Genomic DNA, 15,459 nt, shown 5'->3' on the forward strand with positions numbered 1-15,459 from the left:
TATTTTCTCCCATAAAACTAAATTGTATTGAAGAATATTCAGAAAGAAAGTAAAAGTTAATGCTAATGACTTAAGTAAAAGATCTGTTATGTATTTGCCTTTTTTGAGTTACCAAAAGTCAAATAGTCTTTTTTATTACTAAAACTGTACGAAAATGAGCTGTCAGACATCTTTTGCTACCCTTAATTTTGAATCATTCAGACCAGTAATATAGCAAAATAAAAATTTTACTTTTCTTGTATTTCTATTTAAAAGTGCTACAACTGTAAAAAAAAAAGTTGCTATCCTGTAGCAACTTTTTTATTTCGTTCTACTTTGAGTACTAGTTAATAATAAACTTTAAACAGTTATTGTTGAAATCAATACTTGGTAAATTATGTTTGGCAAAATTGATTTATCTGTTTAATTGTTTTTAACAGTAAAATAACAGTGTAGTTGGTTAAATTGAAAAAGGAGTTTAAGCAACAGATTGAATGAGACTGTTTTATTCTTGTTAATTAAAAAAGCGCGATTTTTCCATTTATTATTAACAAATTAATATTATTTTTTGCATTGTTTCAGAAGTAATTTTAGTTTTTAAAAATATTGGTTTTTTTTATCATTTTACAAAAAAGAATTGTAAAATTTATAAATTATAACAATTGTCATTTTATAAAAATTACAAATTTTTAATTATAATAAATTTATAAATTATAACTTTATTCAAACGAAACAAAATTTTACAATCATAGTGTTTATTATAAGAAATATTTTTAATTGAATATTGTTTTATTCAATTTCATTGGTTTAGCTAAAAATATTTTGTTTTACTGCAAATTATTTCTATTTAGATTTTTAACTTTTTTACATTGTAAATTTTTTAATTTGTTACATTTTCAAGATTATTCAAAGATAATAAAAACAGAGAGTGTTTATTTTGAGAATTTTTTCTACCCATTTAATATAGTAGATTCAGATAAAAAAATTTTTTTTTATATATGTATTTGTATTCAATTTATGATAAAGTTTTCTGAAAAATAAAAATATCATAGTGTAATATGTCTCTTTAATATAGTATAATATGTTTCAAGAAAATTATGGTTTGACTCATTTTGTTTAACTGTACCTCCATATTATGTTTCTATACCTACAGTGTTTTTTGTTAAAGTAGTTAACCGAGATTTTTTTTAATATAGGTAATTAATATGCACTTAATCTATGATCACCTGAAAAACAAATAAATTAAATTATATAAATTTTTAATGTTAGATTTATTGTTAATTTCCACTAATATGTGGAAATGAAAAGTTATAATTGTAGATTTTAACCACTTCTGTTTTTATTTTACAACTACAGTATATCTTGTGATACTGCTGTGATCACATTATTACCACAGTTTCCATTGATATGTTAACACACATTTTGGGTTTGTTTTTTATCTGTGGAGCAGCACACCTATCTATTGCTAACAAACTTTATATGTGTTAATTAAGTTTCAGAATAAAATACTTGTTTATGTTTGTATGAGTCAGAAGAAAGTGGTAATTATTGTTTAGTATAATATATGATTAAATTATGGAAATATGTATAGTGCGAGTGTGACTGCAGCCAATGCATAGTTTGAAATTAGACTACATCTACTCCATGCTCTGAAAAGCCGTAAGTGAATGAAACTCAAGCCTCATTATATCTTATACCTCAGTCTATGTTAAGTAAGAGGTGAATTGCCCAGTACATTTGTGCATTAGTTTAATACCAGACACAAGATCCCTCCTGTATTCATTATACGTATAAATTATTTCAAATGGACCATCTCCACCACCACTTCCTATTTCTGTACTATATTTTTAATAATAAAGTTACATTTTATTGATTTATATGACAGGAGATTAAGTTGAAATTTTATAGAATTTAAAATCCAACTTCTGGTTGAGATGGAACCATCTAAAAAAAGGATTTGGAATTTTTAGGGTGTATAGAGGTGGTCTCTGCCCATAAGCCACACCTTTTAAGGCTTTATGTTTATCTCCTATTCTAAGCCTAAAAGTAGAGCTCTATATTTGTAGTTGGATAAAGAGCTTTACTTGTCAGCTCAGATCCTGCATCTAAACATAGACTCTATAGATGAAGTTCACTTGTAAAAGTTTTTAAGATGAGTTAAAGCCCATTACACTCTAGGAACAAATCCCTAACTGGTGATTTTCTTCAAAAGCTACAACATAATGATCAGTTTCTACCTTGCATCAGCTAAAATCCAAAATTCAGTGGGGGTATGGTCAAGCAGTGTTTGAAGGGCAACTTATGGTGTGCTTTTAAAGACACCAGAGAAAGGAAGATAAGTTAATCTCTGTAAAACTTTTGATTTCTCTGGTTACTTTTTTTTGCCTTTCTGCCACCAAACAACTATTACACATGTAAGTTGTGCATGGTTTAACCACTGCATCATGCAGCCAAAGATTCAATGATGGCCACAAAGATTTTCCCACATTGTTTGCAAGCCAAAATATTACCATTTTCCCATCAAGATTCTCTTTTCCAGAAAAATCTCAAGTTTTTATTTTCTCTCCAAAGAAGTTTTGAATCTTTTAACTTTATCAGACTCTCTTAATCAATCATTCTCATTGGTAGTATGAATTCCATTGTGCTTTCTTTTCAAGGTGAATAAGATAATCTTTAAAAATTATTTAGACACCCTGTTCTTTGAACCAATTGGAAATGAATTTCAAAGATTGTTAGGTGATTTTGCAACTGTAGAAGGCGATTTAATCAAAATAGTATCTTGCCCATTCATTTTAACTAGCAGGTTGTTTTCAAGCTTTCACAGGAGGTGAAGCTTGACTAATAGTTGGGTGAATATTTCCACCCAACTATTAGAACTTGTACCTTCTCTCCATACTGATTACCTTGGGCAGCTCCAGTGTAGAGGATGGACTTAACCAATTTAAAGTGGTTATTTCAGAGCAATGCATGTGGAATATTCATTATTTCAATTTGTAGGAGTTATTGGCAAATGCTCCCAGAACATCAAGAAATGTTTCTAGAGCTCCTTTTTTTTTAGAGATTCCCCAATCCTGTTTACAAATTGGTGTTGTATTGTGTAATAAGATATTTCAGGTTTATGATCGTGTGGGTGCTCAAGCACTGATATTTAATTGATACTCCACAGTAATACTTTAAATAACATTCCCAAAACTCTATTTAATATATAATTCTCTATATATAACTCTTTGTTTTTTTTTTCAGGCGTCAGAGTAAAAAACCACTCTCCCATTCCTCTATTCCCCATAAAATGTAACCAAATTCTAGACTTGCTCTGAAAAACTTTTAAATTATTTCAGTTTTTTGGTTCTAATTGATTTGAAGAAAGACAACTATTTGTAATAATTCTTGTATTTGAAATTAAAGTATCCCTGCCCAATTTTTATGTACTTAACATTATATTTAAATATTACACTATATTTAATTGGTAAATGTCATGTAAAAAGTAGCCCTAGAGATAAAAATTAGCAAAAAACACTCAATTGGACAGTGCAGTCTTCTTTCATTGGCTTTGTCATTGAGTTTTATTTAAGTCAACACAATGTTTGTATGTGCATCTGTTACTAAAACATGGGAATATATTAAAAAAAACCCATTACTTGAATATTACAGATTACTGCACTGTTCCATTCAGAATGTTAATCATTGTTAAACAACAGTCTCTTCTTTACTGGTCTGGGTTAGGTCAACATAATTATTTTCATTATTTTTCTAAACGTATAATTTGATTGATAATGGGTTTTTCCTTTTAATCTTTGTACCTTTACATTTTCACAAATATCACTACAAATGTTAAGTATCTTGTTTTGTGTTATTTGAAGTTAAATTCAGTGCCTTTATAATAAAATGATTGTGTATGTTGTTTGCTTACAATTTTTGTGACAAGATGTGTAAAACAAATTATAAATTTAATATGCTAAATATTAATTTGATATTACTAAAATATATGTTTGTTTTTTTCATTTAGATTTTATGGACTACTGTTAGTTTTATTATTTATCCATATGCTGCATTAATCCTATGGTTGGAATGTAACTACCAGTTACCATCAGTTCCACCAAGAGGACATGGTCTGGTACTTTTATTGTTTTGGACATTAAATTTTATTACGGAGAATATGACACTTGTTAATCTAGGACGTATAGACTGGTGGTTCCACCCTAGAACGTAAGTTTTTGATATTTTATGTGATGTGATTGAAAAGTTTTAAGACAGGTCCACAACTGCTTAATAGGAGGGGATAGGTTTGCCCCAAGGGTGGGGAAGAGAAGCTTGTTTTGTCCTTGAAAAGATCACCACGATATCTGTATTGAATGGAGAGTGAAGACTGTTTTCGGTTCAGCAGATTATTGATCTCACAAAATGGATGAAAAATAAAACTAGTTTGTGTCAAATTTTGTTTGAAAACCGGGACATCAGTCTTGGAGGCTTGAATTTTGAATTTTAAAAAAGCTTCCGGAATTAATGTTTGAGCTGTTCAAATGTTTTTATCAGGTTCAACAGATACAAAGATGATGACGAATCAGCCAAAGATGACCCCTGCCTGGCCGGCCCGGTCTTCCAAAACCAATGAAAACATTGTAAAAGTTTTTAATTTAGTGCAACTGAATGCAGACTTACAATTAGGGTGATAGCTGATGAACTGAATATATATTTCTACACAGTTCAGTCAATTTAACTGAAGATTTAAACATACATTGTGTCCATGAAATTCATTCTGAAATTGTTGCCAGACCAGCAGAAACAACACTGACATGAAGTGTTCCAAGAACTAATTAATCAAGTCAAAACTGGCCCAGATTTGTTAAATATGATAATTACAAGCGATGAATCACTGGTTTATTGGTATAAACAAGAAACAAAGGCACAATCATTGCAGTGGAAGGGTCCAAGTTCGCTACGACTGAAAAAAGCATAACAAAGTTGATCGAATGTGAAGACAATGTAGTGGTTTTTTGTAGTGATTTTCATCATGAATTTGTCCCTAGAGTACAGACTGTCAACCAGGAATACTATGAAAGCATCCTTCAACATTTGTGCGAAAATTTGTGGAAGAAAATGTCTGCATTCTGACAAGATAAGAATTGGGTCCTCCACCAAGACGTGCACCAGTTCATCGTATGTTCTTAATTGCGAAATTTTTGGCCAAATTTCTGTGCTTCTGCAACCCCCCTATTCCCCTGATTTATTAGCCCCTGCCAACTTCTACCTATTTCCTAGATTGGAGTTTTTGCTGAAAGGGAACTGATTTGATTCAATTTAAAACATCCAGGCAGTTATGTAGAGGGTTCTTAACAACCTTAAGAAAGAAAATTTCAAAAAATACCTCCAAAAGTGTATATCGTTGTGTTCAGTCAGAAGGGAGCGATATTGAAGGAGATCCATTACAATGTCTGTAAATTATTGCTGTTTTGAAATTACAAGATCAGTCTTAAAACTTTCCAGTCACACCTCTTATTTGTAAATATTAATATTATAATATATCTGTACAATGCTCTAGCTTTATGTTGCAGTATTAATTTATTTTTTTTAAATAAATAAAATAGTAATTTGGAGAAATATTTTGTAATCAGTTAATTTTAATTATTACTTAATGAGTTATTGCAATTGGTATATTGTAGAAAGACTGTATTTCTTAGAAAAATTCTAAGTCTTGCCTTGCTTCCCAATAAGATATATTTTGTTTGAAAGTGATTACATGATTACCCGTATGTAACGATTTCAGATTTTTATATTATCATTTAAAAAGTAAATGATCTTAATATTAAGCTAAACAACTCCCTTATCTTACCAATATGAAAAACAGCTATGTATGAAAAAATTAAAATTATTTATATTTTTATATTCTAGATATAGTGGAGACCGCGTAACAGCTAACCTTACAGTGTTAATGTTTTCAGGTGTTCTCACAGACCGTTTTCTTCCTGTTGGTTTCATTTTTAAAGCAGATGATGTGTTACTAAAATTCTTCACCCACAACAATATCGTATTCCTACTAGGAACAGACACATGTCGATTTAAATTGAATTGTCTGCAAAATAAACGCTGTGTTACAATAACCGAGTCATTATTTTTAAAATAGGCTTCGATCACAAACGCTCATTGCTCACCCGACCACGACATACTGGCTGCTGAAATACCATGAATAGACCTGTCAATGTACAGCACTCCTGTCTTCTCATTGACAGTGGTGCCAACATAACAATTACTACAAAATTGTCAGATTTATATGCCGGACCCGGTACTTCCTCTTATTTTGTAATATTTTATTTGCCCTTAGGTATTGAAGCAATTATGATGGCAGACAGTGTTGTAGATCATACAGTCTCAGCCATAAACAGTATCAACAGACATTTGAGATTGGAAAAATCTCAAATATCTCAAGAAATTATTAGGCAGTGTGCAAAGAATTTTATGAAAATTCAATTATTATGTTAATTTTTACTAAAATGGTATAAAAAAAGATGGTGGTGGTTGGACCCATGGCAAATTTTTTTTAAATTATACAGCTTAAATTTAAAGTTTAAGGTTACATTAATTTAAATATATATTCATGTGGTAAAACCCCATCAACAAAAAACTAATCACATTTACCCCTTCTAAAATAATCCTCTTTATAATAATTTCTTTAAGCATCATTACTTCTTTGTGTTAAAATCTTCCCCCTCATTAGAACACATTGGAAAGAAAAATTTTTAGTTCTTTCTTGGTCAAACAAAGGGAAATGTTCAATCATAGATTTATAGTTATTTTTTATTTATGTTTCTTCTTGTGTTTGTAGAACATGTCTGTATCGGAACTGAATAGGAAACATAGAAATTAGAAAAGGAATTAAGCTGTTTCAATGATAAAGACTATTGCATAACTCATCTGACTTTCCATTCCTCTGTTCACTTAAAAACATTCAAAAATAAGCATACCTCTCATATCCTACCTTTATTTTGATGAGTTGGAAGCGTAAAAAATTGTTTCATTATAGTTGTAAAATGCTGCTAGTAGTTTTATTTTATTCCTTATAGATTTTTTTCATAAAAAAACTGAAAAAAAATTAAGAAAGTATTTTAACCTACTTTATACTTTTTAACTATATTGTGACTTAGGTTCATGTGAAAATCATAGAAACATTCTAAAAATATTCTCTTTTAAATCTTAATAATTAATCTCTTCTTGTTTGTTTCACCAATTCAGGAATTCTTCAATCAATGGTTTCTCAGTTGTCTTATTATTTTTCAAGTAAGACTAGTTTCTGTAAGTAATGATTAATTTGACTCTTGTAACAAAATAATAAGCTGCACATTTTCTTATGAACAGCATTCCTTTACAACAGATTATATTGTTTGTTATTGCATTTAATGTTATTGCATTATTTTTCATAGATGTTAGATAGGGAAGGTGAGAATTCTGCCATATTATTGATATGTAATGGAAAATAGTTTTTTATACAAAATAAGTTGTTTTAAAATAAAATGGTTTTGTGTTACTTTGTGGGAAACATGTCCAACAATGTATTTCAATTTATTTTATTAAGTACGAAATAAAAAAAAATATTTTAAAATAAAATCACTCTCATAACAATGAACCCTTGTAAAATAATAGTTTTTCTTGACTTGTAGAATATCATTGTGAAGGGGGATTTATTATATACAGAGAGTTAAATAATTTTATGTTGCACCTGGTTTATGTAGATAACTTAATGCATCCAGTTTTATTTTGGTTTTTGCAGATTATCAGACAAGGTAGAAATGGGACTATTTGTTGCTCGATATGTTTGTTGTTTATTAATGTTTGGTCTTGGATTAAGAGCTCCTGGTATAACAACAAGAGATTATTTTAATATCAATGACTTGCCACAGAATGTAGCAGGACCTCCTAGCCGGGTAAGTGCTAATATTTTAATTTTCAAGAATCAGAGTGAAATATTTATTATGTTTGTTTTTCAGATGTTTAAAATTCCTGGTAAGATTAAATTGTAAATCTTTTACAATTTAATAAACCTCAGATTTGAAACTGGAAGACCCAAGGGTCTTTAATGTAGTGGTGAAATTTGTTGTATATCTCAGACAACTTATTATCAATTGATATTTAAATTCAGTGCTGCATGTACTTTCTAAACACTTCTTTCAAATCAATTCTAGAAATATAATATGAGCAGATTCTTTTTACTAATTCCTCTATCTTTCTCAGTACTAAGAGGTTTTTTTGGCCTCCATACTTTGTTGCACCTTAAAAGAATAGAATTTTGGTTGCACACTTTATCATTTTATATTGCCTGCTTATTTGAATTCAATTTATACATATGTGGATCTGAAAAAATATTTTTATTAAACTAAGATTGAATGTGATTAACAGTGAAACATTGAACTTTTCATTTCTGAATTAAAACATATCTGAAAATTATTCTAGTATCATGTAACTCATAGGTATCAAAAAAACAACCATGAATTGTGTGCAAGATAATTTCATCAGTAAAACAAATTAATATGTTAATTTTGTCAATAATGACGACAAAAATTTTAGTTACCACTAAACTTGTCTTATAGTAAAAACACTTTTTTATTTATTAATTATTAAGGAGCAGAGTCCCCTCTCTGAAGTTATTTTAGCCATGAGGATTTTGAACCCTTTTGAAGAAACTAATCTTATCATTCCACTTCTGCACCTCTTCCAAGTGATAGAACTTTGCTAACCAGGTCAGAAATGCATACACTTCCTGAAAGACTTGCTACAAGATAAGAGATTTTTCTTTAGGACTATTCTATAATGACTTGTTTATAGCTTTTGAAAGCTGATTACAATCTACATACATCACCATAGGAAATTTTCACCAATGTGTAATTATATGCTAGCTTGAAGGTAGCTAGCTCTAACTGTGCTTCCTTCTTTGCAGGTACATCAGCTTTCTCATTCCTAACTGTTCACAGAGTTAAATTCATATAAACTCAGTTCTTCAAATGCTGCTTGACTTCCAGTGTAAATAACAGCTGTGTAAAAAACTGATTGCATTGCACATCTTAAAATTACTTAAATCTTACCAAAAATATTGTTAGATTGACAATTGGAAATTCTACGTTTAGTTCCTAGATTCTGAAACCATCTAAATAAAATACAGAATTGTTCCTGACCATCCCAAGTGTACATTCCTTTCATTCTATCCTGTCCCCAATTTGGTCAGTTTTATTGGATGAAACATATGGTATTTTCTCAAACCTCCTGTCAATAATAGACATCTTGGCAAGACCTTAGGTCTACTAGTATTAGGCATAGGGCAATAACTTAATAAGCAATGGTGCTCCTGAAAGCTCCAGCAACGCAAAGACTTGCCAGCCTCCAGAGGATTTAGAGATTTTTCTTCTTTGTTGATTTTTGGTCTTTCTTACATTCTCCCAAGAACACCTTTCAAAATTTATGGCTTTACCACAGACTTGTAGAGCCCCAGTTTAGAAGAGGAGTCTGTCTCCTGTTTCAACCTAATCAGACATCTGCAATCAATTAGTGACGTTTGGTTGTCCTGATTTTATCTAAATGGGTGTTTCACATATTTTCCTGATCTAGGATGACTCCAAGATATTTGACATCATTTAAACGTTGTAAACTGGTATCATCAAATTTAACGTCTATTATATGACTTATTTCACTTATAGAGTACCACCACCTTTGATGTAAGAATTAACCTCTAAGTGCTCTTTAAAGCACCAATGATGAAACATTGTTCATCATCTTGTAATTAGTATAAGAAAGATTGTAAGGATTCCTAATTGTAAAATCCTTTTCTGTTCATTCTTTTTATAAAAGATGCAACAATCAGATATCAATCAGCAGCCCATCTGTGAAGAGACACCACAGCAGAGAAGACAGAATTCTCCTCCCTTGTGCAAACATCTCTGCTATTTTACCAAATAGGTCTGCTTTCACTGTCCTGCAATGTAGGGATTTGACACATCTAAAGAATCCTAGCTCCTTTCTGCAAGCATTCTTATGGTAATTAATATTCCACCAGACTCTCGCGTCTTTTTAAAGCTAATATAAAGAGATTGATGGGTCCATAGTTCTAAGGATTATTCTATCTGCCCCTACTTAGGTATTAAGATTAACTTCAAGGTCTCTAAACATGTTAAAATGTGCCAAAACATTCTTTACAGTAAATGCAGGACAATATCAAATCCTTTATGCAACAGAGATGAAAATCATCAGTATTTGGAGATTTAAGTCAGATTTGACAGTCACCTTTTCACCTAAGAAACATTAGTAATGCCATACAGCAAATGCGAACTTAACTGAGTGCCTACCTCCCAAATAAATCATAGTTCTCCAAGTTATCACTAAGTATTAAACTAGGAATGATTCCCTGATTTAATTGATTCTCCATCTTACCAAAGAGGGTACCAATTACAGATTAAGGATCACATGTAAAAAGACCTTTTGGAGTCTGATTCAGCATGGAGAAAATTCATCTCTTCTAAAAGTACCTCTTTGAATTCTCTTTTGGGTCCAATAAATATCGCTGTTATTAAATGAAGAGACTCAATGATATTATCCTTTTCAGACACCAAAGCGCTTTACTTTATTAAACAGTATTCACTATCTATATTGCTATTATTTTCAAAAACCTTACTCCTTCACTTACATTTTTAAAGCATAGCACTCAAAAAAGACATTAACAGTAATATTGGTAGCAATGCCGATAAGATATCAAGTTCCACAGTCAAATTTCCCAATTTATCCTTCTAGGTTAAGTCTCTTTGGATTCCTAGGTTCATCTCGGCTCTCTTTAAAAGCATATATACCTGCAAAGGCTTTTTTTATCCATTTACAAATCTACCAACCAAAGTGATAGAATAAGCTTATCATTGTCATCTCTCCTTCTATCCCGTTAGGTGGTTCCTCTCCCACTGTTTAAAACTTCCACAACAGACTGTCAAAGCACTCTGTTCCTAATTTAAAAGCAGATACTTAAAGAGTAATCATGAAAATTGCATATGTGTATATCAGTTATTGATGAGCTATAAGATCTTTATGATGAATTTCATTTTACTATTGATAAAACCCTAAGAAATTTAGTGGAATGTTGTTAAAAATGGAGAAGCAAGAAGTAAATGTAATACTACTGCATATGTTACAAAATTTCTGTAAAGAGAATTTTAAGACGTTGCTGTATCTCAATTAAAACAAGTTGATTAGGTTATATATGGAATGAACTTTTACAACCAACATGTTGAAAACCCTTCAAAACCAGAGATCTTTATTAACAAATATTACCAGAACTGACAAAAAAATAAAATATAAATCAAATTCTTCAAGGTAGAGTGATGCTGAATATGTCGGTGACCCAGCAACAGGTAAATGAGGTGCTGAGAAAAAACCCAACCTGCTGTTGCCGCAACAACTATATAAGCAGACTATGTATCTGCAGTTTATTATTCAAAGAAATATTGCATTTGAATGTAATCATTAAGGAATTGTTAAGAAAATAACTAAAAGCAAAGTTGTATACAGTTAGCTAGCTAATAAATTTGTGAAGAAATTAGTAAATGAATCTAAACACATTGAAAGTGCTTTATTATGCAAGCAATGGAGAAGTGGCTGATTCTTTTCACTAAATGGTTGTCAATTATTTAATTAAAATTTGTTTGGAATCTTAGGTTGAGTAGAGACTTAGAGAAAAGTTATCCAATAAACTAGTTATGAGGCAGGGATGAAGTTTGTTGCATGAGGCAATATTGTTTTATGCATTTATTTTTCAGTTTATCCACTGGTAGCATGAATCCTATGAAAAAAATAATAATAATTATTACTAATAATGTTCTATGTAATAAAGATTTTCAACTTCTTTGATAATCTCAAAGGTAAACACAATTGGTTTCTAGAGATAGGGATGGAATAAGAAAAGAAATTTTAGACGGAAATTTTCAAGAAAAAGTACACAAGTTTAAAAGAATTAAAGTGACAAGACAGAAGAGGAAACAACAGCAGGAGAATCACAATACAGAGAAAAAATTAAGAAACGCATCAGAGATGGGAGATTAAAGGAAAAATAAAGTTTGTATACACAGTCCTGAGATGGCCACCAATTTGAATATAAAAAAGTTCTATATATGGCAATAAAAATGCCAATTTTGTTTTTTAAATAAATGGATTTTATTCACAAAAATGTGTATTTGAAGAATATTTAAGTATTCTTAAATATTTTTAATGCCTTATAGTGTGGATAGTGTTTTTACAGTTATAAGTCATTCAGCAAATTAACTGCAACAGATGTAATAAGCCTGTTACCACAGAAACGTCTGGTTAATAAACTTTATATTCAGATTCGATGGCAAATGTTTTTACCTTTACTTCATTTTTAACATTTTTCATATTCAATAACTCAAACAAAAAAAAATTGTTAAATTTAAAGTCATTAACTGTAGTAATGAATTTTAAACGCGATTTGGATATGTTAAAATAAGAGTATTTATTGTCTGTGTTACAGCTGATCTGCATATTTTGTTTGTTTCTAAAGCTTTTAAATTAATATTTATCACAGATTGTATTAAAATTAAAATATATTGTATTAAAATTGTTTCGGACAGTTGTGTAATTTATCTTATTTTTGTATACAGTGCTCTGTATATAGTTTGCCCTCCTTTATTCAAATAGAATTAAATTTATTCCATTTATATTGTTTTTTCTGATTTAGTTTAAACCAATACTGATCTCTTTTTCAAATCATTCAAAATCTTTATTCTTATTACCATAACGACTGTGTATTTCTTGTATTACATACTTACCTTACATTAAATCCTCTGTTATTTTGTTGTAAAAGAATTGCATTTGCTTTCTTCATAAGAATAAAATAAAAATTAACATGCTTTCAGTTTTATATTCTATTGCTGTATTTTTTTTAAATAAATAATTGTTATGATGCAAGTAATTAAATATTATGCATTGCTCGGTTAAGAAAATGAGTACCAAAAAAGTTACATTTGATTTACCAGAAGAGAAGGTAAGATGGGAATTTTTCTTTTTTCTTCCAGTTGTGTTCTACATCATAAATCTTTTAACTTAAAACAACATATCTGATATAGTTTCAAATTTACCAAATGCAATGAGCTGAGATTTTTTTGTCTAATAATCATATCCCAACCCCAAACAAACCGAGAATCAAAGTCGAGACCTGCTTTATATCAGTCACTTACTTGCATTATAAGCTAAGTAAAAAGTATGAAATGCCCAATTTTCATTCACAACATTTTAAAACTAATATTCACAGATTTCAATAAAATGCAAAATCCAGAATTTCTGACAAGAGGAGACTGATTTTTCTCAATTTTGGATTAAATGTGTGGTGTACATATGTAAATCATATTGTTTATGAAGCCTTTAAATTATTTTTAAGAATATTATTCAGAGTATACTTTTAAATGTATATTATCTTTTAAATTTATTAATCTTAGGAAGCTACTTCTTTTATATGGAAAGTTTAGCTATACACCCTATAAACCCACTGCCTTCATGATCTTTGAGAGTTGTCAAGGCCATCTCTCTGGTAACTTAAAAAAAATATTTTTTAATTTAATTAAATTTAGTATGTAAATTTTACATATTAAAATTTTCTTTGGCTTCTTTTGCTTTTTTAGGTAATAATGTCATGGTTTTTTTAGGAAGATTAACAATAATGAATGTTTGAATTTTAATCTTTTTTATCATACCTGTTGCTAAGCATTGAAACTATTTATGATAGGCATCATATTTAAAATTGTTATCTGAACTTAACCCCTCACTCTATGCTTCTAAGAGAAATGCCTTTGGTATCCTAAAAAAGTTAAAATTCAACAGAACAGTTTGCTTAACCCAAATAGAAGTAATGCTGAAAAATGCTGAAATTTCTCTCAGCTGTTAGAAAATTTCATTTAATGCACTGCTGTTAGATTGCCTAAAGTGGAGATTTTCTAAATATATAAAAATTGTGGCCATTTAATTCCATAATGATCCAGATTTTGCTTTTTGTTTATTTTTACTTTTCAAAATTAAATGATAAAACATCTGAAAAAATTAAGAATATTTGAAAATTGAGAAATGTTAACTTATTTACAACTTTTAAAACTTGATTTTAATAATAACCTGGTTTTATCTTTTAATTTGGTTGCATTTTTCATCGGGTTACATTTGTTCTTATGAAAATAAAAGTTTTAAAAGAAGAGTTTGATTTTTTTTGTTTTTTCTGTTTGCTTAAAACATGACCTTTCTTTTCTTGTTCCTTCACATTTCTAAGTTCTACTCAACTGATTTTTTTTTAATCTTTACTCTAAATAAGCCAATAGCTATATTTTGCTAAGTTTGGTATGTTTTCAATTTTTTAAATTAATCCTTGGTATCTATTTATTGTTACAGATATGACGTGTATGACCATTTTTCCTCATAAGAGTGCTATAGTATTCCAATGCATTTTGAAACTGTACTTGATTATCTGATGTTGGAAATTCCAAAAAGTACTACTACATAAAAATATTGTGAAAAACAAATCTAACCACTCCCATTTTGCACAAACGTACAGCTTTCTTACTTTTGTTACATTGCCTAATACTTCAATATTTGTCTGCTGATAGATAATGCATATCTCAGTACAATAAAACGTATGACATGAGTTATCAAAACTTACAGCTGACTCATTAATACAGAAAAAAAGAGGGAGGTAAAAAACAATAAAAAGAGAGGAGAGGTTTTGTAGTTATTTCAAAAGTTTTTGATTTTAGCAAAAAAAATTTGTGTAAACTATTTAACTTTTTTTTTTTTTAAACAAAATTCCAGAGAAAATCTGCCTAATAAGTTATGAAAGTTTTAAATATTTAATTTTTTTACCCTCCCACAGTGAAAGAATTTTAATGCTGCTTTTTGGTCATTTTTTTTTTGTCTTCAGTCATTTGACTGGTTTGATGCAGTTTTCCAAGATTCCCTATTTAGTGCTAGTCGTTTCATTTCGGTATACCCCCTACATCCTACATCCCTAACAATTTGTTTTACATATTCCAAACATGGCCTGCCTACATAATTTTTTCCTTCTACCTGTCCTTCCAGTATTAAAGCGACTATTCCAGGATGCCTTAGTATGTGGCCCATAAGTCTGTCTTTTCTTTTAGCTATATTTTTCCAAATGCTTCTTTCTTCATCTATTTGCCGCAACACCTTTTCATTTGTCACTTTATCCACCCATCTGATTTTTAACATTCTCCTGTAGCACCACATTTCAAAAGCTTCTAATCTTTTCATCTCAGATACTCCGATTGTCCAAGTTTCACTTCCATATAAAGCGACACTCCAAACATATATTTCAAAAATCTTTTCCTAACCTTTAAATTAATTTTTGATGTAAACAAATTATATTTCTGACTGAAGGCTCATTTCACTTGTGCTATTCGGCATTTTATATCGCTCCTGCTTCGTCCATCTTTAGTAATTCTACTT

General features: G+C 29.8%; 1 protein-coding gene across 4 annotated transcripts in view; it reads left to right on the top strand.

Annotated features, from left to right (window-relative positions):
• Positions 1 to 15,459, top strand: part of Hmt-1 (ABC transporter ATP-binding protein/permease Hmt-1) — an 89,809-nt gene that overhangs the window by 13,246 nt on the left and 61,104 nt on the right. For all 4 annotated transcript variants that reach the window (XM_075365320.1, XM_075365311.1, XM_075365305.1 and 1 more), the window contains 2 exons: positions 3,986 to 4,185; positions 7,742 to 7,895. In XM_075365320.1, coding sequence (XP_075221435.1) covers positions 3,986 to 4,185; positions 7,742 to 7,895 — 354 coding nt within the window. The remainder of the gene's footprint in view (positions 1 to 3,985; positions 4,186 to 7,741; positions 7,896 to 15,459) is intronic.

This window comes from Lycorma delicatula, chromosome 1, assembly GCF_047948215.1.
Source record: "Lycorma delicatula isolate Av1 chromosome 1, ASM4794821v1, whole genome shotgun sequence".
NCBI classification, from domain to species: Eukaryota; Metazoa; Arthropoda; class Insecta; order Hemiptera; family Fulgoridae; genus Lycorma; species Lycorma delicatula.